This window comes from Cherax quadricarinatus, chromosome 2 (genome assembly GCF_038502225.1).
Source record: "Cherax quadricarinatus isolate ZL_2023a chromosome 2, ASM3850222v1, whole genome shotgun sequence".
Lineage (NCBI taxonomy): Eukaryota > Metazoa > Arthropoda > Malacostraca > Decapoda > Parastacidae > Cherax > Cherax quadricarinatus.
In genome coordinates this window covers 84,317,134-84,338,781 of record NC_091293.1, presented here as the reverse complement: position 1 = coordinate 84,338,781, position 21,648 = coordinate 84,317,134, and the positions used below count along the sequence as shown (strand labels likewise).

The 21,648-nt window shown below is 38.5% G+C and overlaps 1 protein-coding gene across 1 annotated transcript; it reads right to left on the bottom strand.

Annotated features, from left to right (window-relative positions):
• Positions 1 to 1,721: 1,721 nt before the first annotated feature.
• On the bottom strand, positions 1,722 to 20,716 carry LOC128700388 (uncharacterized). Its single transcript, XM_070089418.1, has 6 exons — positions 20,390 to 20,716; positions 20,104 to 20,196; positions 19,394 to 19,471; positions 15,970 to 16,095; positions 14,225 to 14,547; positions 1,722 to 4,427 (listed from the first exon to the last, which is right to left on the bottom strand). Exons 4-6 carry the CDS (start codon positions 16,066 to 16,068, stop codon positions 2,072 to 2,074), a joined length of 2,778 nt encoding a protein of 925 aa, XP_069945519.1. The 5' UTR covers positions 16,069 to 16,095; positions 19,394 to 19,471; positions 20,104 to 20,196; positions 20,390 to 20,716; the 3' UTR covers positions 1,722 to 2,071.
• Between the last annotated feature and the right edge of the window lie 932 nt (positions 20,717 to 21,648).

Sequence of the window (21,648 nt, the reverse complement as noted above, 5' to 3'; positions counted from 1 at the left end):
AAAGAAGAAAACACTGACACTGTCATTCATTCAATCACTGTTGTGTTGGAACTGCAGTGACATTGCAGCTCAGATGTCTCTCCAAACCACCACATCTCTCCCCCTCCTTCAGAGTGTAGGCATTGTATTTCACACCTCCACATTTCATATCCTGCTAACTAGTCAGTACCCTAGGACTCAGTCTTAGTATCTCTACTGTTTCTTATCCGCACTGCAGAAATAGATAAAAACACTAGCCACAGTTTTATATCATCTTTTGCGAATGATAAAAAATAAGTATAAAAGTGGCATCAGTAGAAGCTACAAAGTAATTCTAATTAGATATTAACAAAGTTTCCCAATGAGCAAATAAAATAACATGAAGTTCAATGGTGGTAAATTTTAGTTGCTGAACTACAGGAAGAATGAAGAACTGAAATAGAGCACAGAATACAGAATGTAGGCCAACCATCTCATAAAACATGAGAAATAGGTGAAAGACTTGGGAGTAATAATGTCAGATGATATATCATTTAAAGAATACAAGAAAATGCAGCAAAGGCAATAAAAAAAAAGTGAGAACTTTCAAAACAAAACAAATAATATCAACAATGGTACTATTCAAATCAATTGTACTCTCATGACCACTGTTGTGTGTTCACAGCTCTGTTCAAGGAAGTAGATATATCAGACCTAGAAAATGTAGAGATCACTTAGTCCCACATAGTCAATAAAACATTTAAAGTTTTGGGAATGCTTCAAAGTACAGTGGACCCCCGCATAACGATTACCTCCGAATGCGACCAATTATGTAAGTGTATTTATGTAAGTGCGTTTGTACGTGTATGTTTGGGGGTCTGAAATGGACTAATCTACTTCACAATATTTCTTATGGGAACAAATTCGGTCAGTACTGGTACCTGAACATACTTCTGGAGTGAAAAAATATCGTTAACCGGGGGTCCACTGTACTTGAAATGTACTCTCTGACATGAAGAGATATGTACTTGATAATATATACCTGGAAGATACTGGAGGGCCTGGTCCTAAATCTACACAGTATCATAACTTACTGGAGGGAAAAATATATCCAGTTAAAGGCAGTGGCACTATAGGCACAGTAAGAGAACACTGTGTTGATATCAGTGGACTCAAAACGTCAACCTGCTACCAGAAGATATCAGAAACAAAGCCTAAGAAAAAGTTAGCTCGCTACCTCCCCCACTGCCAAATCTACAAGGCTGCTAACAGCAACTGACTGGTTGAACAAGCACTCATCAAGGAAGCTTGGCCCAAGGTTGGACTGACTGAGTGGTAAAGCTACAGAACCAGTCACAGGTCAAATACCAACATTTGCTCAGGAGGATGTGCTGGTATTTAGGAATGTTGATTATTCCTAACACAGTGCAGTGGACAGTAGCATAGAAACAAAAATTAAGTGATTTTACATACCAAACAAGAAAATTTAAGGTGAACTTGCAGCATAGACATAATTAAAATGTGTGCTTAACATTTTCACAGAAAACTGTTCTTTTCAACAAGAACAGAGAATAACCATTGACAACGAGAGTAATTCTGATTATACCGTGTAAAGAATCAACATAAATTTCTTACATAATATAAACACACTCTTAAATTATTTATTCTAAACTTTCAACGGGCATGGCCTTAGAAAACAAGATGAATTCTCTTACAATACTACTTAATGGAGATTAGAAAATACTTTTTAATTCATTAAGTATATATTTTTTTACTGAAAATGTGTATAAATCTGAAAACTATCTAGCTAATTATAAGATCATTTTATCATTAAAATAAGTACAATTACTTTTTTACCATTCATAAAATCACAGAACCATCCATCAGCCTTTTAAATTGGTAGAATATTTGGGTATTTAAAGCAATTTTATTTACACTTTCAACTGTTATTACATCATATAAACTTTCAATAACAGTAGTAGAATACAGAAGAATGAAAAAAAAATTGTAAGGAGATTCATTACATGGTACAAAGGCTTCCACATGCAAATTATACACAATGAGACTTTGTTTACACATCTTTTCTTATACTCATAAATTTTGCATTTTCACTTCACTTATTAATGGACTGAACAACCAGAAACTGGACTGGATTTACTCCTACACTTGCCTGTGGTTGCACAATACTAGTTTGTGGCTGCACAATATTTGCCTGTGGATGAACTGTGTTAGAGTGAGGTTGAACAACACCTGTTTGTGATGGCACAATATTAGTCTGTGACTGAACAATACTGGCTTGTGTACGACTCGTATGTGGTTGTACAATATTAGACTGTGGCTGAACAAAATTAGTTTGTTGTTGTACCATGCTAGCTTGTGAGTGCATTATATTTGTCTGTGGATGCACAATGTTTGCATGCGGTTGCAAGAGATTATTTTGAGGTTGCAATATATTTACACGTATTGCCATTTGACTTTGGGTGTTAGCTGCCATTTCACAAAATGTTCCTAATTCATTGAGTGAAGTGATTTTGTCCAGTGTTTGATTTAGCTGTTTTATTTTCCCAATGAAAGAATTGGTAATATTTTGACTAGCAATAGTTTCTAATCTCGTCAGATTCTTTTTTAGAGCCTTAATGGTGAAATCATATTCAATTTTGTTGAAACCTTGGTAACCAGCTTCTCCAAAAGCTATTTCTGCCAACTGTAACTTACCCGCAGCATCTATTTCTGGTGGTGAAGGAAGCTGTACATTTTGTAATTTACACACAGCTCGCTGGTGTTCACACAATCCCCCCATACATCCAGATACACAGGAACATACTGATGCTTCACAATCCACAGTGAACCATGTTTCTTTATCATGTATGTTTTGCACCTTATAGGAAGATTTCACAGTTTTAGTCTCTGGTGAGATGCTTTCTTCCATGCACTTTAGAAAGGTGAAGCGAGAAGCAGTATTTTCAATAAACTCACATATTCTGCTCTGAAAGCATTCCTCCACAGCTATACAAGCATAATCCATCAATGGAAGAAAGTTGAATGCCTGGCATCGTGTTAGAATAGCATCGATAAATATTCTTCTAGATAATTCTATGAAATCCTTGTTATTAAGTGGCAGTTTGTACACCAAACCAACTTCACTTCTCCTATGCCATAATGTTGCTAAGTATGTATGAAACACTTTATATTCCTTTGAAATACTATTTTCTAGCAGTGCTTTGTAAGACAACTTGCTAGCATCAGGTGATGGTGCATATAAAACATTTTTGACAAGACTCATTAAAGTTACACGGTGATCCTCTCTTATGCTATTTGAATCTTCTGTGAGCCATCGCCACACAGAGCGAACAAGATGTGTCACACACAATAATACATGACTGAATGGAAAAATATATATTAATGCATCCCTTTGAGGTTCAAATCCATCACTAATTATTACCATTGGAGCTCCTCTTCCACCAAAGGCACTTTCACCAACAGTTGTGACTAAGTTTCTGAAGGCAACTTTAAAAGCATTACAAGTTGGGTTACTCACAATAACTACACCAAGGGGTAACACTCCTGCTACAGAGGCACACACAAAATATGTAATACTGCACTTGTCTTGGCCACAGTTATTGACAGTGTTGACGAACACAATTAGTGAAGCTTCTGGGATATTGTGAACTCGCTTCATCATGGGAGTCACTAGAGCTACAGAAAGTGGAACTTTAACTAAAAAATACTGAACATTTATTTTATGACTCAGTTCATCAACTTTTTCACATACAGCATTAAAAAAGTCTTCACTTTTTTCATTAAATTTACTCTTTTTAACAATAACAGAGTTACATTTTTCCCACTGGTCACTCATGTATTGTATAGTTTGTATCTTTGGGTTAATAGTTTCATCAGTCAACAATTCAGCTGCAGATACTCTTAACCATAATCTAGCTTCATGAAAATGATGTGAACTTGTGGGAGAATGGCCTTCAGAGAAGTACTTATGAAACATTTCCACTATTTCTTTTTTGACACTTTTATATTGCAATACTTCCTTAAACATCACTGAGTGATTATGAACATACGATAAACTGATTCTAGAGAAAAAGCCAGCTGATATATGATTCACTTCCCTCAGAACATCTGTGTCATATAATTTAATGTGAATAAATGCACTGCAAGTACGATCTCCTTTTCCTTTCTCTTTTTTAGATTTTGAGGTTCCAAGACATACATACAGCATTTTACATGTAAAGGAATATGTGGATCCCATAATACATGCTTGATACTTCCAATTTGTTTGTGTACGTTCACTGAATTCCTGGATCCACAGTCTGACACCTTCTTTGCTTGAAACAGTGCTGTCTACCTCTAAATTTAAGCCTGGTAGATTATTATCAGGTATGTAATAATAGGTAACCAACTTGTGGGAAAACATCGTAGGCAGCATATCTTCTAACACTTGCCATGAACAGTCAGAATGTCTGCAACAAAGACAAAGTATCACACATGGGCAATCTTCTTTGACTATTAAAATGTACTCTTATTTAAAAAAAAAAATAAGGTTCAGTATTTTTAACACATCAGCTATCTCCCACCGAGGTAAGGTGACCCACCAAAGAAGAAAATACTTCCACTGTCATTCTTTCAATCACTGTCTTGCAAGAAGTGTGCTTGACATCCCCTCCCCTCCTTCAGAGTGCAGGCACTGTACATTCTATCTCCAGGATTCAATATTATTTAACAGTAAATTAATCACTATTACAGTGGAACCTCGGTACTCGAACTTAATTCATTCCAGAAAGCTGTTCGAGTGCGATCCGTTCGAGTGTCGAAAAAATTCTTCCCAACCAATTTTCTTCTTGGTTGGCTGTTATCACTAATCTTTGTAGGCCCCATGGTGACTTATTTATACAAATAATATAAAAAAACACCAAAAACTGCAAAGAAACACGAAACAGTTTACAGCACAGTTCTGGCAGGTCGTGTTTGTTTGGTCGAGCGCTGAGCTTTGTTTGAGTAGGGAGCTGTTTGAGTACCGAGGTTCCACTGTATATTGTCTAGTAAATTTACAGTTCAAAAAAATCATTAAGATATTTTTATAATACAAAGATGTGAAATGTTAAATCTGTAACTCTTTTCATACTCTATACAGTCATCCATACAAATTTATTAGGGGTTACATTCCTAGAGGTCCCTTGAGATCCGCATAAAAATTTTATTTTAACCCTGAAACTGTCCAAACACAGATCTACGTTTGTACGTGTAGCGCTCCGAATGTAGATCAACGTTTTATTTTTCATTCCTTCAAATTTGGCACAATAAGCTTGAGTCGCCTAGACATGAAAGAATGGGTCTGTGCACTTAGTGTGCGCAGTATTAAAAAAATCTGGGAGCACTTAGTACCTTGTGGGAGCACCAGCTCAATTGAGCGCCAGCTAGAGCAAACAGCATGGCAAACACCAGGAATTCACTGATGCCATGTTGCATTATCACTCCCATTTTAAGAGGAAAGTAAAAATAGGTTAGATAAATACATGAGTGAGTGTGGGTGGGTGTGAGCTGGACCTGACTAGCTTGTGCTACTAGGTCTGATGTCATGCCCCTTCCTTCAATGGATGTGACCTGACTAGGTGGGTCATTGGTCTAAGCCAGGGGGGGGGGGTGACATGGACCTGCCTTGCATGGGCCAGTAGGCCTGCTGTAGTGTTCCTTCTTTCTTATGTTCTCATGTATTCAGCAAGCTGGCCAGCTGGCTGGCTTGCTTTGGCTGTCTCTGGCTTTCTCTCTGTCTATATCTCTGTCTATATCTCTGTCTATATCTCTGTCTATCTGTATCTCTGTCTATCTATATCTCTGTCTATCTGTATCTCTGTCTCACATGTACACATAAGTACAGTTATTATACATAGTGTAAATTACCTAGGATAACCCAAAAATTCCAGGCAAGGATAGACAGACAGATGGACAAACATGTTTGTGTGTATTAGTGAAAACAAATAAAGCCAGGGTTCCCCGGAGTGCCCATTTATCAAATGTCACTGAGCTGATAACAGCTGCCATAACACCATTCTTTAAGGAGAGTTTCATATATGTATACTCCAGGCAGACAGAAAGACAGATAAGCAGAGACAGACAGGCAGATAGATAGACAGACAGACAGATAGACAGGTAGATAGACAGACAGATGGATAGACAGAGAGACAAGACATGTTTGTGTGTAACAGTGATAACAAATACAGCGAGGGTTAGCTGGAGCAATGAGCATTTATCAAATGTCACTGGCCTGTCAACAGTACAGGGATGCCTTTCATAACAACATGCTTCAATGTACAGTGGACCCCCGCATAACGATCACCTCCGAATGCAACCAATTATGTAAGTGTATTTATGTAAGTGCGTTTGTAAGTGTATGTTTGGGGGTCTGAAATGGACTAATCTACTTCACAATATTTCTTATGGGAACAAATTCGGTCAGTACTGGCACCTGAACATACTTCTGGAGTGAAAAAAGTTCGTTAACCGGGGGTCCACTGTATATGCCAGGGTATCTAAAACATTGCTGGGACCTATAAATACTTTGTATATATTTCTAGATAATAGTAAATAACCCAAGCAGGTGTAAATGTTCACCTGTCAATGTGATTGTGACTATTTGAGCACTATTTCAGTACCTAATATTAGTGGCAGAACAAAGATTGGCTATGAAATTACAAGAACTATTATAAATTGTAATTATCAGAACATAAAAAATATATAAATTAAAATAAAAGCGAGAAAAATAGGTATATCGGCAACATTTCTGCAAGCGGCAGGAGTCGATGTTGCCGTCAGGTGAGCATCCAGAGCCAACTTCATGGTCTTATATCTTGGTAAGTACTGACCCTAAAAAATTTTTTTAATCCTATAACATGTAGAAAAATGTGCTCTTCATTTTAAAAGAAGAAAACGATTTATTTATTTTTCAAAATATTCAGAGCGCCACACAAGTGAACATAGATCTATGTTTGGATGGTTTAAGGGTTAAATCTGAATTTATTTTGTGTGTAGGAAAACATATCTTAGTAATATATACCTCTTAGGAGTCTGTGGAGACAAAGAACTTTGTCCTTGGAGGCAAAGAGGGGAATGTATAAGAGTATAGTTTTACCAACGCTCTTATATGGGTGTGAAGCATGGGTGATGAATGTTGCAGTGAGGAGAAGGCTGGAGGCAGTGGAGATGTCATGTCTGAGAGCAATGTGTGGTGTGAATATAATGCAGAGAATTCGTAGTTTGGAAGTTAGGAGGAGGTGCGGGATTACCAAAACTGTTGTCCAGAGGGCTGAGGAAGGGTTGTTGAGGTGGTTCGGACATGTGGAGAGAATGGAACGAAACAGAATAACTTCAAGAGTGTATCAGTCTGTAGTGGAAGGAAGGCGGGGTAGGGGTCGGCCTAGGAAAGGTTGGAGGGAGGGGGTAAAGGAGGTTTTGTGTGCGAGGGGCTTGGACTTCCAGCAGGCATGCGTGAGAGTGTTTGATAGGAGTGAATGGAGACAAATGGTTTTTAATACTTGACGTGCTGTTGGAGTGTGAGCAAAGTAACATTTATGAAGGGGTTCAGGGAAACCGGCAGGCCGGACTTGAGTCCTGGAGATGGGAAGTACAGTGCCTGCACTCTGAAGGAGGGGTGTTAATGTTGCAGTTTAAAAACTGTAGTGTAAAGCACCCTTCTGGCAAGACAGTGATGGAGTGAATGATGGTGAAAGTTTTTCTTTTTCGGGCCACCCTGCCTTGGTGGGAATCGGCCAGTGTGATAATAATAAAAATAATATATACCTCTCTAACACTGACACTCGTATGAAAAAATTACTAGAATAATAAATAAAGAATATGGATATGGGAAAGCCACTGAGCCATAAAAAGCTGGACAATAAGATCTATGAAGAATCAGAATCTTTATTGTAGATGTTTTGCCAACCAGTGCCTTTTTTTTTTTTTTTGGTTTCAACAAGTCGGCCGTTTCCCACCAAGGCAGGGTGACCCAAGAAGAAAGAAAATCCCAAAAAAGAAAATGCTTTCATCATCATTCAACACTTTCACCTCACTCACACATAATCACTGTTTTTGCAGAGGTGCCCAGAATACAACAGTTTAGAAGCATATATGTATAAAGATACACAACATATCCCTCCAAAGTGCTTTATCAATACAAATTCAAGGACATAATTAGAAGACAGTATAAACCTTCTTTCAACAAACTGGCCATGTCCCACTGAGGCAGGGTGGCCCAAAAAGAAAAACAAAAGTTTCCCTTTTTAACTCTAGTAATGTATACAGGAGAAGGGGTTACTAGCCCTTTGCTCCCGGCATGTCAGTCGCCTCTTATAACATGCATGGCTTACAGAGGAAGAATTCTGTTCCACTTCCCCATGGAGATAAGAGGAAATAAACAAGAACTAGTATGAAAATGGAAGAAAACCCAGAGGGGCATGTATATATACATGTACATATGTGCTTATACATGCATGTGTAGTGTGACCTAAGTTTAAGCAGAAGTAGCAAGACGTACCTGAAATCTTGTATGTTTATGAAACAGAAAAAAGACACCAGCAATTCTACCATCATGTAAAACAATTACAGGCTTCCATTTTACACTCACTTGGCAGGACGGAAGTACAGTCGACCCTCAACTAACGGCAGCATTAAGTAATGGCAATTTCATCTAACGGTGCTTTTTGCTGTAGAAAAAAATGCCTTAACCAACGGCGAAAAACTTAACCAACAATGTTTGTCCGGAACGTGTCGATGTGCCCGGAGCGCGGACTGAGCGGGCCCAGCCACTCCAAGAGCTTGTAAACAAGCTGCTGCAGTCGGTTTCCACGCGTGCCTCCCATATATTTTGGATAATTCCACTATTTCTAGTGCTTGTAACTGCTAAATAAGCCACCATGGGTCCCAAGAAAGTTTCTAGTGCCAAGCCTGTGTTAAAAAGGGTGAGAATTACGATGGAAATGAAGTCCTTCTGGAAGGGGATTCTCCTTCCAAGCAATAGACAATTCTGAATTTTCCCTGCTGCTGGCACATCACTCATCAACAACTCCACAATAAAGGTAAGTAGCATTTAATTATTGTTTATTTTGCATGTCCTGTTCCTTTCCATATAAGGCAATGTATATTTCATGTAAAAAAAAAAAAAATTCAGACTTTGGGGTGTAAGGAACGGATTAATTCTATTTCCATTATTTCTTATGGGGAAAATTAACTTGATCAATGGCAAGCCCTCTGGAACGGATTAATGCCGTTGGTTGAGGGTCCACTGTACTTCCCTGGGTTTGTGCTACTACCTAGGACCGTAGAATTTTTTTTTTTAACATGTCGGTCGTTTCCCACCAAGGCAGGGTTACCCAAAGAGAAAGAAAAACCCAAAAAGAAAAAATTTTCATCATCATTTGACACTTTCACCAACTCACATATCATCACTGTCTTTGCAGAGGCACTCGGATACGATAGCTTAGAAGTCCCTCCAAACTGCCAATATCCCAAACCCCTCCTTTAACCTCTCAATTGTCCACACGTAGATCTACATTCTTATTGCAAACTCTCCAAACGTAGATCAATGTACAGTATTATTTTTCGCCCGCTTGCTGAAAGTCCAAGCCCCTTGCCCACAAAACCTCTTTTACCCTCTCCCTCCAACCTTTTCGAGGATGACCCCATATCCTGAGATAATCAGCCTCTCAGCCTTGGAGTTGGTGAAGAGTACCGCAGTCTTGAGAAGTCTGAAGTAAAGGTATGAAGACTGGCACTTATATACTGGTGTTAAGTGAGGGACATGTAGCAGATGAAGATACTGTCAGTGGAAGTGGGTCATACCTGAGGGACGGGCTAGTAGTAGTAGTAGAGATGACAGTAGAAGGTTGTGGAGATGTCCTTTCAACCAAGATTCCATGATGCTGCAGTGTCTGACAGGTTGTATATGCATATTATACAGTACCGACAAGATAAAGAACTAGACACATGCAACATCTGGGTATCTTTGTTGTAGATGTTTCATCAACCAGTGGGTTTATCAATATAAATTCAAAGACATAATTAGAAGACACTCCATGGGGAAGTGGAACAGAATTCTTCCTCCATAAGCCATGCGTGTCGTAAGAGGCGGCAAAAATGCTGGGAGCAAGGGGCTAGTAACCCCTTCTCCTGTATATATTACTAAATGTGAAAGGAGAAACTTTTGTTTTTCCTTTTGGGCCACCCCACCTCTGTGGGATATGACCAGTGTGTTGAAAGAAAGAAAGAATTAGAAGACAGTAGAAATACAGTGGAACCTTGGCTTAAGAGTTTAATCTGTTCCGTGACTTTGTTTGTATCCCAGTCTGCTCATATGCTGAGTCAATTTCCCTCATTTAAATTAATTGAAATGCCATTAATCCATTCTAGCAGAATTCCTGCTCTCAGGAGGCAGGACAAAATACACTTCAATATAATGCTAATATCAATATGGCTTATTTATCTATCACAATTCATCTAATGTGACATAATAAACAATATAATTAACATAGAAACCTGATATATACTCTAGAATGAATAAAATATGTATGTCATTATGTGACAAGTGGTGGCGGGTATTCCCGCTCCTGCTCTGAGCGTTTTTGTGGTACTCACTCTGCCATCTCATAGTAGCATTCTGAAGCTCACTTATTATTATAGTATTATTATAATTATTATATTATTATACATAATATATTATTATTATAATGGGGAAGAGCTAAACCCATAGGATTATACAGCGCCTGTGGGGGGGGATGGAATGTATTCAGGCCTAATTTAGGGAACTGGAGCACAGATACAATTCCCTAGATCAAAAGCCCCTCACCAGCATCAAGGAACTTTCCTTGAGAGGGAAGCTCACATCCTGAATTTTGGCTCGTATCCAGAAACAAAAAAATCGACTGAGCGACTGCTCGTATCCTGAAAAACTCATATGGTGAGGCACTCGTAAGCCAAGGTTCCACTGTATATACAAAAGATGAGGTAATCTTGGTTCAAAGGACATCTCCACAACCATCTCTACTACTACTACTAGCCCATACCTTGGGTATGGGCTAGTAGTGACAATGTCTTCATCTGCTACATGTCCCTCACATGACACCAGTATATAAGCACCAATCTCCATGCCTTTACTTCAGACTTCTCAAGACTATGGTGTTCTTCACCAACTTCAAGGCTGAGGGATTGATTACCTCATCTTTTGTATATATTTTTACTATCATCTAATTATGTCCTTGAGTTTGTACTGATACAGCCAATGGATGGCAAAACGTCTACGATAAAGATACCCATATGTTGCACGTGTCTAATTCTTTATCTTGTTGGTATTGTAAACCATACATATACAATAAGATGTATATTCGCTGGCTGCCCATCAATAAAAATGTTTGATATCAAAACCCAAGAATATGAAAGAAAGCAAATTCATAAGGATGACTGTAATTACATTTTTTTAGTTTACAAACTCTCATATCAATTAATGAAAAAAATATAAAATGCTCATCAAAATTATGATTATCTTACAAAGATACTCAGTGATTCTCTGAATTGCTTTTTAGTTTCACCAACAAGGTTTCAAGCCAAAACCCTAGAATGCCTCGTCCTATTGGCTTCAAATTTTCAACACTGATGTGCCATTACTAAAGGAAAATGCATATTGTTATTGGGATGTGCAGGTGCCTTTCTATTAATTTTACAAACCAATATGTCATTATTAGTTTCTGTGCAATAACTTGAGACGGTCTCTTTTGATTTGTTTCAAACTTTTAACACTCATGTTAAAGTTCCAATTTGCTAATTTTATTTTTAAACTTGTTATATGGTAGTTTCATCCGTGAAAATATTGTATAATTAAAAATGCCTCTTCAGAAAAGCTTGAAGTTTGAAATGCTGATGCAGTTTTAGACTGTGTAGGTTCCAATTTGCTAATTTATTAACAATTACAAAAGCAGGAGCTAATGGTTTGCGTGTGATAACTGGAGATCGGCTCTTCTGATCAGTTTCAACAGACTTTTACCACTAGTCTTATTTATTCAAAGATAGGTTTGCACTGTGATTGAGATATGTAAGCCACAATTTGCCGATTTTCATTTAAAAATTAGAACACTGGTTTCTGTACAATAACTAATGAATACCTCACTGGAATGGCTTCAAACTTTCAAACACTGAAAAGTTTTGTTTTAGGAAAGGTTTCAACTGATTTTGTACAATGTTGGTTTTAATTTTCTAATTTAAATAAAAAAAATATTTTGCTTTGGAGTTATTACTCAAGAATGCCTTATTATACCAGCTTCAGGTCAAACTTTTTGATGCTGCTTAGAGGAAACTTAAAATTTTTTGTTGGCTTTATAGGCTCCAATTTGCCAATTTAAAAAAAAATTAGCATCACTATAATTAATAGATAAAGAATCTAAAATAAAGTGGAAGTTGTCAATAGATGACACTGTGCTTTTGGAAGATTCTGAAGAGAAGTTGCAGAGGTTGATGGAAGAGTTTAGAAGGGTATGGAAAAGAAGGAAATTAAAAGTGAACACAGGAAAGAGCAAAGTGATGAGGATAACAAAAAATTTAGGTAATGAAAGATTTGATATCAGATTGTAGAGAGAGAGTACGGAGGAAGTGAATATATTCAACTATCTAGAAGTGGACATGTCAGAGGATAGGTCTATGAAAGACAAGGTGAATCACAGATATGATGAGGGGAAAAAGGTGAGTGGTACACTGAGGAGTTTGTGGAGATAAAGAATGCAATAAGTATAGCAAATCCCAACGATGGGAATGTACGAGTATAGAGGTACCAATACTCTCATGTGGGTGTGAAGCATAGGTGGTGAATGTTGCCACAAGGAGAAAGCTGGAGGCAGTGGAGATGTTGTGTCTGAGGGCAATGTGTGGTGTGAATTATGCAGAGAATTTGTAGCCTGGAGATTAGATGTGGAGGTTTCTCCAGAGGGCTAAGGAGGGGTTGTTGAGGTGGTTCAGACATTTAGAGGGGATGGAAAGAGACAGAATGACTTGGAGAATGCATAAATCTGGAGAGGAAGGAAGGAGGAATATAGGGGTCATCCTAGGAAAAGTTGGAGGGAGGGGGTAAAGGTTTTGCATGTGAGGGGTTTGAACTTCTAGCAAGAGTGTGTGAGCATGTTAGACAGGCGTGAGTGGAGGCAGATGGTTTTTTATGACTTGATATGCTGCTGAAGTATGAGCAAAGTAACATTTATGAAGAGATTCAGGGAAACCGGCAAGCCGGACTCGAGTCCTGGAGGTGAGTAGTACAGTGCCTGCGCTCTGAAGGAGGGGTGGAGATATGCTGTAGTTTTTAATTGTGGTGTAGGTATGCCTCTGGCCAGACAGTGATGGAGTGAATGATGATGAAGTGATTCTTCTTTTTCAGGTCAACTTGCCTTGCTGGGAAACAGCCAATGTGTTAAAAAAAAAAATGGGCTATAAAGGTGAAAAATTAGAGACCTATATGATTTAAACCTACAAAACATATCTTTTATGCTTTTCCTTAGGTAATAATTTTTATATAAATACAACAAATTAAAATCAAACTTAGATGATTTAAGCATTTAATATTTTTACAATGCACATAACCTAACATATCAGAACTTATACAAATTTCATTAAAATCGGTCCACTGGTTTCTGCGATATAACAAAAAAAACATCCAACCATCTAGCTCCCCATAATCTGTTTCCATGGTGCTCTCAACACTGAAATCTGTAAGTCACAAATCTCTACAGAAATCACCCACCAAGTTTCACCAAGTGATTCAGCTTATAGTGTTTGACTGGATTCAGAGCTAGCTCACACTGTTATTATTGTCATGAAGAAATACTAAATCCACAGGAGCCATGCAGTGCCTGGGGAAATGGGGAGTAATCAGATTTTATTAAACTAAAAGGAGGGTAGCTCCAATTCCACAGATCATGAACCCTTCACCTGAATCAAGAAACATTCCTTAAGGGTGTTGAGGAACACTTTCTCTACATCTTTTGAGTGCTGTACTATAGTACTTGGAATTTTTCAGATAGTTCAACTATAGGTATAAATTATTGTAAGATCTCTGCACATTACATACTTATGCTGTTTCCTTTACCTTTTTTTTTTTTTTTTGCCTGGGTTGGGATTTATAGGAATTGGGGTTATGGGATGGGGTAACACTTTTCTTGGACTGCACAAGAACAAAAGCAAGTCTAGTTTATGCAATGTTAACAGGTAACTTTATATATGAAAAATTACTTACTGTGTAACATGTGCCTCTTGTACAACATCACTGACACATTCTTGATTTGTCAAGAGTCCTTCACAAGTCTGTGCTTGTAAACCACCCATTATTTTGGGTTTTATTAATCGTGATGATTTCTGTGAGCGTGATCTGGAAACAACTGAAGATTCCTTGATATTCTCTGGTGCTACATTTGTCCTGTCATCCAATAATACTGGTGATGGCTCTGGTATTTGATCACTGTCGAGATCAGTAAAACTGTCTTCTTTATTCGTATCTTTTTCTGCAAATTCAGCAACAAATACTTCTTCCTTGTACATAAGCTCATCCTTGATACTTACCTGAGGTAATAAAGAAAATATATATTAGTTACATTTTCATCTAATACACTTAAGGTTCAAAATATAGTTAATGTATCGATTTAAGCTAAACTTCAACAAAAATTGTGACAAGCTGTAAATATCTTTTTTACAAAGTGCAGCCTCTCCTCATTTAGCAACATACTCATTTACCGACGACTCAGACTTATGAAGGGCTCTCTGACCAGTATGTATACCAAAATAATGTATATTAAAGCTGATTTCCTATATTCTGTTTATTACAATATACAGTACACTACTGTATAAACATTTAAAAATATACCAGAAATGTTATAAATGATGCAAAAGTGACCTTAAAACAATATCAAAGATGGTTGACACAAACCCACTACCATTATACGTAGTATGCTCCTTGCTTAGCGATGAATTCATTTACCAATGTGGTCTTAGGAGTGGAACTCCATTGTTAAGCGAGGAGAGGTTAGAGTATATCATGTTAATTGGTGGTCTGGTAGTGTAAAATCTCTCAATGGATTTTGGTAATTTCAGACAAAAAATTCGACAGACAAATGCTCTGTAATTCCACACTTCATCCACAGCGATAGCGTCCAGTTGTCTTCTGAAGTACTGGGCTAAGTTCGCTAACTCTTAATGCTTGTCTGGTACAGGCCAGAGCGGCCATGTCCAGGACCTGTTTGTTCTTCATTATTTCCTGAGCTGTAGGTCACCCACATCAGTTTATTGTTGGTGCTAACTCACACATACACTTGTCACTCAGCCTTTGATTTTCCCTAGATTTAGAGCATTTTTTGTGACTTAACTAACATATAAAGTGTAATTAACAATGGCTTCTAGAGCAAGTGAAGGCACCAAGAGAAAACATGTGGTTCCCAGTGTTAAGGAAAATCTTGAGTTAATAAAGAAGGTTGAGTCTAGCATCTCAGTGGCATGGGTGTGTGAGGAATATGGTGTAAAGAAACAGTGTATGATATCTGTAGAAGCAAGGACAAACTCACAGACTATGATCTTAAATTTAGTGTAGATACTGGTGGAGCTTGACAGCTCCTCTGACTTACACTCGCCCATCAACCTGCCCTCCTACTCACCCAGTTTGTATGACAGTTTTTATATTGTAGGTCATTATATACAGTATTTTATTGCGAGAAATTTTGTTGTTTGGCTATTCCAGAAGATGTAGCAAACTTTATACAGTGTGAAGATGAGGAGCAAAACACCCATGCTGCCCTGCTCCTTTTACACAGGGTCTAACACTGAAATGAGCTGAGATAAAATATAAACCCATAGCCCATAAATAAATATTAACTCATGCCTGCCTACTTAGGCACCATTTTAGTGAAATGTGCAACAACAGTCTCAAATTTTCAGGGGTTACTAAGTTAAAAAATAAAAACTAACAAAATATGTTAGTACAGAGAAGCTCACCTGGCCTAGCCTGTCTTCTCTACTGCTGATTATACATGCATCCTCCACTGGTTCAGTTTTCACTGAGGCTTCACTTTCACTCGCGCTTGATATTCGCATCTCAGCAGGTGATGCTCTCAAACACTTCTGTAGAGTACATCTCTGTTACAGCTTACATAAATAATTAATTCATTGAGTAGAACACCCAATGAATTAATTATTTATGAAAGTTATATATGGTACCAAGTATGAGTTAGAAAACAAACTTTAGAAAAATTGTAAGCTACAATATGACTTAGCAGTTGTATAACAATTATTTTTAAAATAGATAGCAGGTTGGGCAGATAGCAGCCAATTAGGCAGGTATTACCATCCTACAATATGAGTGTGAAACAGAAACCAGTTTAATGCTTTACACTGACAGGATTGCTGGTTCCATCTCATAAACAGTGAAGATGACAGGTAAATGTTGTGACTACTATTTACACCCAGTTTACACTACACATATGTGACTGTACAAAACACCAGTGTGTTTACCACTCAGAAAACACCAGTGAATTTACCACTCAGTAAACATCAGTGTGTTTGGTTTAGAAAGACATGTAAGCAAACACTATGACATATTTATTAGAAAACGTTTCGGTCCTGGCACCTTGATCACTTCCAACATACAGAGGTAGAAAGACATTATATATATAGGCGGAGAGTGAGGTGTGAGTGACGCATGGTGACCTGAAGAATGTCATGTTGAGATGAGGACAGGTAGACAACGAAATCATGTGACTCCTGTGTTGTTGGGATGGTGGTGCTTAAGTATCACGTATGCTAATGTTTTTGAAATTTTGTGGTTTCCAGTGTTATGTTCTATAGTGCCGGTAACGGCGATTAGTGAGGCTTCTAGGCACCATCGGCATCTGAGGTCTGGTTCGGTGAGAACGAGTTGTGGCTCATTCCAGTTCATCAAATGCACCGTGGAGTCTCTGTGGAGGACACAGGCGTACCTTACATCATCTCTGTTAGAGGCATTTCGATGCTCATTCAGGCGGACTGCAAAATCTGTCTGTCTCGCCTACATATTTCTTGGGACAGAATCCACAGGGGATAGTGTAGACGCCTGCTGTAGAAGTTGTAATAACAATGATGAAATCGTCATTACAACTGCTGACAAAGGAGGAGGTGTGGTGTTACTTGACACTGTCGACTACAACAATAAAGTTTTAAATCTTCTCAATGATGCCAACACATACCAGCCTGTATCAGAATCAGTGCTACTTCAAAGTACCCAGACTTTTCTTCAAAAGGCTCGTAGCATCTTACGAAAATCAGAACAAGGCAAAAAACTACTTAAACTTTTACCAGGTCAACCGAAACCAGCACGCCTGTATGGCTTTCCTAAGACACACAAGCCTGGCATCCCACTACAGCCTATCACTTCAGGCATAGGGAGCGCACCACACAGACTAGCCGGCCATCTTGCCAAATACCTTTCAGCGCTTCTGGGCACCATCAGTCAAGCCCACCTCAAACACTCAGGTGACCTTGTCTCCCAAATTTCCAACCTGAATGTTAAAAACAAAAGCATGGCTTCCTTCAATGTCACAGCCCTCTTTACCAACGTTCCTACTGAGGCTGCGATCAACATTCTGAGACAGAGGCTCACTGAAAACCACGACCTCCCTTTACCTCTTCTAGATTTCATCAGTCTAGTGGATCTTTGTGTTAATTTCAACTTCTTCAAGTATCAGGACAAGTGTTACAAACAGTGCTTTGGGATGGCAATGGGCAGCCCGCTCAGTGCTGTGTTTGCCAACCTCTTCATGGAAAACCTAGAGACAGAGAAATTCAGCAACCTCATTCCCAACACCGTTACCTGTCTAAGATATGTTGATGATACATTGGTTTTCTATCCGAGACGTCTCAATATCCAAGCCCTTCTCAACAAGATCAATGCAGCCGAACCATCAATAAAGTTTACACTTGAACTCGAAAACGATGGCAAACTTCCTTTCCTCGATATACTCCTGTGCAGATCTCCCGACAGTGACAAACTTCTCTTCAAAGTGTATAGAAAACCTACCATCAAGGACGATCTTATACACTTTTATTCACACCAAGACACCCGCACTAAAAGAGGAGTCCTCATTGGCTTCTTCTTGAGAGCTCTTCGCATCTCCAGCCCTCGTTTTCTTGAAGAAGAATGTATTTACATAACACAAGCCTTTACATGTCTTCAGTTCCCATCTTTCTTCATCCAAGATTGCAGACTCAAGGCACAAGCTATCCTCAACAAACCGCCCATGGAACAGCCCCCTAAGCAGTTCATAGTGCTCCCATGTGGTGATATTGCCACGAATACTCGCCGGGCACTTGCTATGAGTAACATCAACGTTTCCACCATAAACACATCATCTATCAAATACCTCACTACGAAACGCAGCCCCACACCTCTAACTTCTACAGCAGGCGTCTACACTATCCCCTGTGGATTCTGTCCCAAGAAATATTTAGGCGAGACAGGCCGAGATCTTGTAGTCCGCCTAAATGAGCATCAAAATGCCTCTAACAGAGACAATGTAAGGTACGCCTGTGTCCTCCACAGAGACTCCACGGGGCATCTGATGAGCTGGAATGAGGCACAACTCGTTCTCACCGAACCAGACCTCAGATGCCGATGGTGCCTAGAAGCCTCACTAATCGCCGTCACCGACAATATAGAACGTAACACTGGAAACCACAAAATTTCAAAAACATTAGCATACATGATACTTAAGCACCACCATCCCGACAACACAGGAGTCATATGATTTCATCGTCTACCCATCCTCATCCCAACACGACATTCTTCAGGTCACCATGCGTCACTCTCACCTCACTCTCCACCTATATATATAATGTCTTTCTACCTCTGTATGTTAGAAGTGATCAAGGTCCCAGGACCAAAACGTTTTCTAATAAATATGTCATAGTGTTTGCTTACCTGTCTTTCTAAACCAACTTGTCGGTATTTATTACAAAGGTGTGTTTAAACAACAAAAAGTATCCAAGGGCAGGTTGGGTACTCTGGAGTCATGGAACAAATGAGAATAACATCATGTATCTTGGGGTTTGAGTTACAACAGTTTTGAAGTATGATAGGTCTTCTTGAATGGATTAATATCATGACTCAAGGGACCACTGTATCTGTTAAATGAGTCTTTTTATTCTGAATCTATTATATGCATTTACTAGAACTAATTCTAGTATACAGGAGAAACTAGGAACTTGTTTTGAGATATTATATACTGCATCACAATTACTTATCACAACGTAAGACGTAATCATTAACATTAGTTGAAGTACAGCAAAGTACTTGGACCTAATATCTGCATCACCTCTTATGTTGCACTGCAATAATTCCTGTTCATTCACATTTACTTGCTAAACAAAACAAGAAATAATAACATACCGGTGTTGAATCTGGTCGAAACTTTTTCCTGCTTGATCCACACACACCATTTGAACTTGAAACTTCATCACATGCTTCCTAAATCATGAAATTAGGAAAACAATTTATTGTACAGTTTTAAGAGATTCATAATAAGAACTTATAGAACATTAGTGACCTTTCTGTTATAGTGCCAATTAAAATAAAATCATCTAAACATGTGATTTTACAATTCTTCCACTAAAAACATACAAACTTTTCTCATTGGCATTAACACTCTGTAGCCAAGAAAAATATATCATAGGACTGAACCTAGGGACTCAACATGTATAAAAAATGTGCTAGAGCTACTTTACAATGTGAACTTGGCTCTTCTAACTGATATTTTGGAAGGGTTTAATATTAATCCTTTAACTGTGTCCAGCATACTAGTATGGTGGAACCTTGGTACTTGAACTTAATTCATTCCAGAAGGCTGTTTGAGTGCCGATCTGTTTTAGTACCGAACGAATTTTTCCCAACCAAATATCTTTTTTGTTGGCTGTTATCACTAATCTTCTTAGGCCCCATGGTGACTTATTTATACAAATAATATAAAAAACATCAAAAAATGCAAAGAAACACAAAACAGTTTACAGCAAAGTTCTGGCAGGTTATATTTGTTTGGTTGAGTGCCAAGCAAACAGTCGACTACCAAGCGATTTTTTTAAACAGACAAAGCATTTGAATACCGAATTGTTCGAGTAGGGAGCTGTTCGAGGACAGAGGTTCCATTGTACAGTGGACCCTCAGTTATCGGTCATAATCCGTTCCAGACACTCGGCCTAAAACCGAAATGGCCAAAAACCAAATTAATATTTCCCATAAGAATTAATGTAAATACAATTAATCCATTCCACGCACCCAAAAATATTCACCAAAAAATAATTTTTTTAAAGATTAATTATAGTTTTACATACACAAAAGATGAGAACTAAATAAAATAAATACATGAACAATTAAATCAGCATTACATACCTATATTGAAAACTCTTCTTGGCTTATGGAAGATAGGGAGGAGGAGAGAGGCTTGAGAGTCACTGTACCCCTGCAACTCACTCCACTTTGTACACATGTCCTTAATCACTGAAGAATGTACAGTCTCACCTCTCTCTTCTTCCTCCTCTGAAGCAATTTCCTCAGCTGTGGTCTATTACTGTTCCAGATGAAGGTCTTACAGCTGTACCCTCTACCACCATCACTATCACCCTCTACCACCATCACAACCACTACCACCATCACTACCACCATCACAACCACTACCACCCTCTACCATCATCACAACCACTACCACCTACTACCACCATCACAACCATTACCACCCTCTACCACCATCACTACCACCCTCTACCATTATCACTACCACCCTCTCCCACCACCACTCATGTACTTTGCTACAATTTCTTTCTTAAATTCCATCATGTTTCTCACTTTCTTTGCCAAAGGAACTTTACTAGGTACTTTCTTTGAGGCCATGGTTACTTATTTTGCAGTTGCACTTAATAAATAACCACCAAAAACAATGGATTACAGCAAAATGTTTGGATGAATGAGCAGAAACTTCCTCACTCAGAGACACAGCCAGACTGACGCATGAGCAGCTGGCGGCAGTGGGTTGATGCGTCCCATATGGCCGATAAGCGAAATAACAGCTGATAACCGGAAGCCGAAAAACTGCCTGATAACCAAGTTGGCCGATAAGCGGAATGGCCAATAACCGAGCGACCACTTTACTAAGGTATGGACTGTGTGTCCAGCATACTAGTATACAGGTGATGACTACATGTTCAACATACTAGTACGAAGGTGATGACTACATGTTCCACATACTAGTATGCAGGTGACAACTACAAGTTCAACATACTAGTAAGAAGGTGATGACTACATGTTCAACATACTAGTATGCAGGTAATGACTATGTGTTCAACATACTAGTATTCAGGTGATGACTATGTGTTCAACATACTAGTATTCAGGTGATGACTACGTGTTCAACATACTAGTACATGTATTCAGGTGATGACTATGTGTTCAACATACTAGTATGCAGGTGATGAGTATGTGTTCAACATACTAGTATGCAGGTGATGACTACATGTTCAACATACTAGTATGCAGGTGATGACTATGTGTTCAACATACTAGTATTCAGGTGATGACTATGTGTTCAACATATTAGTACATGTATTCAGGTGATGACTATGTGTTCAACATACTAGTACATGTATTCAGGTGAT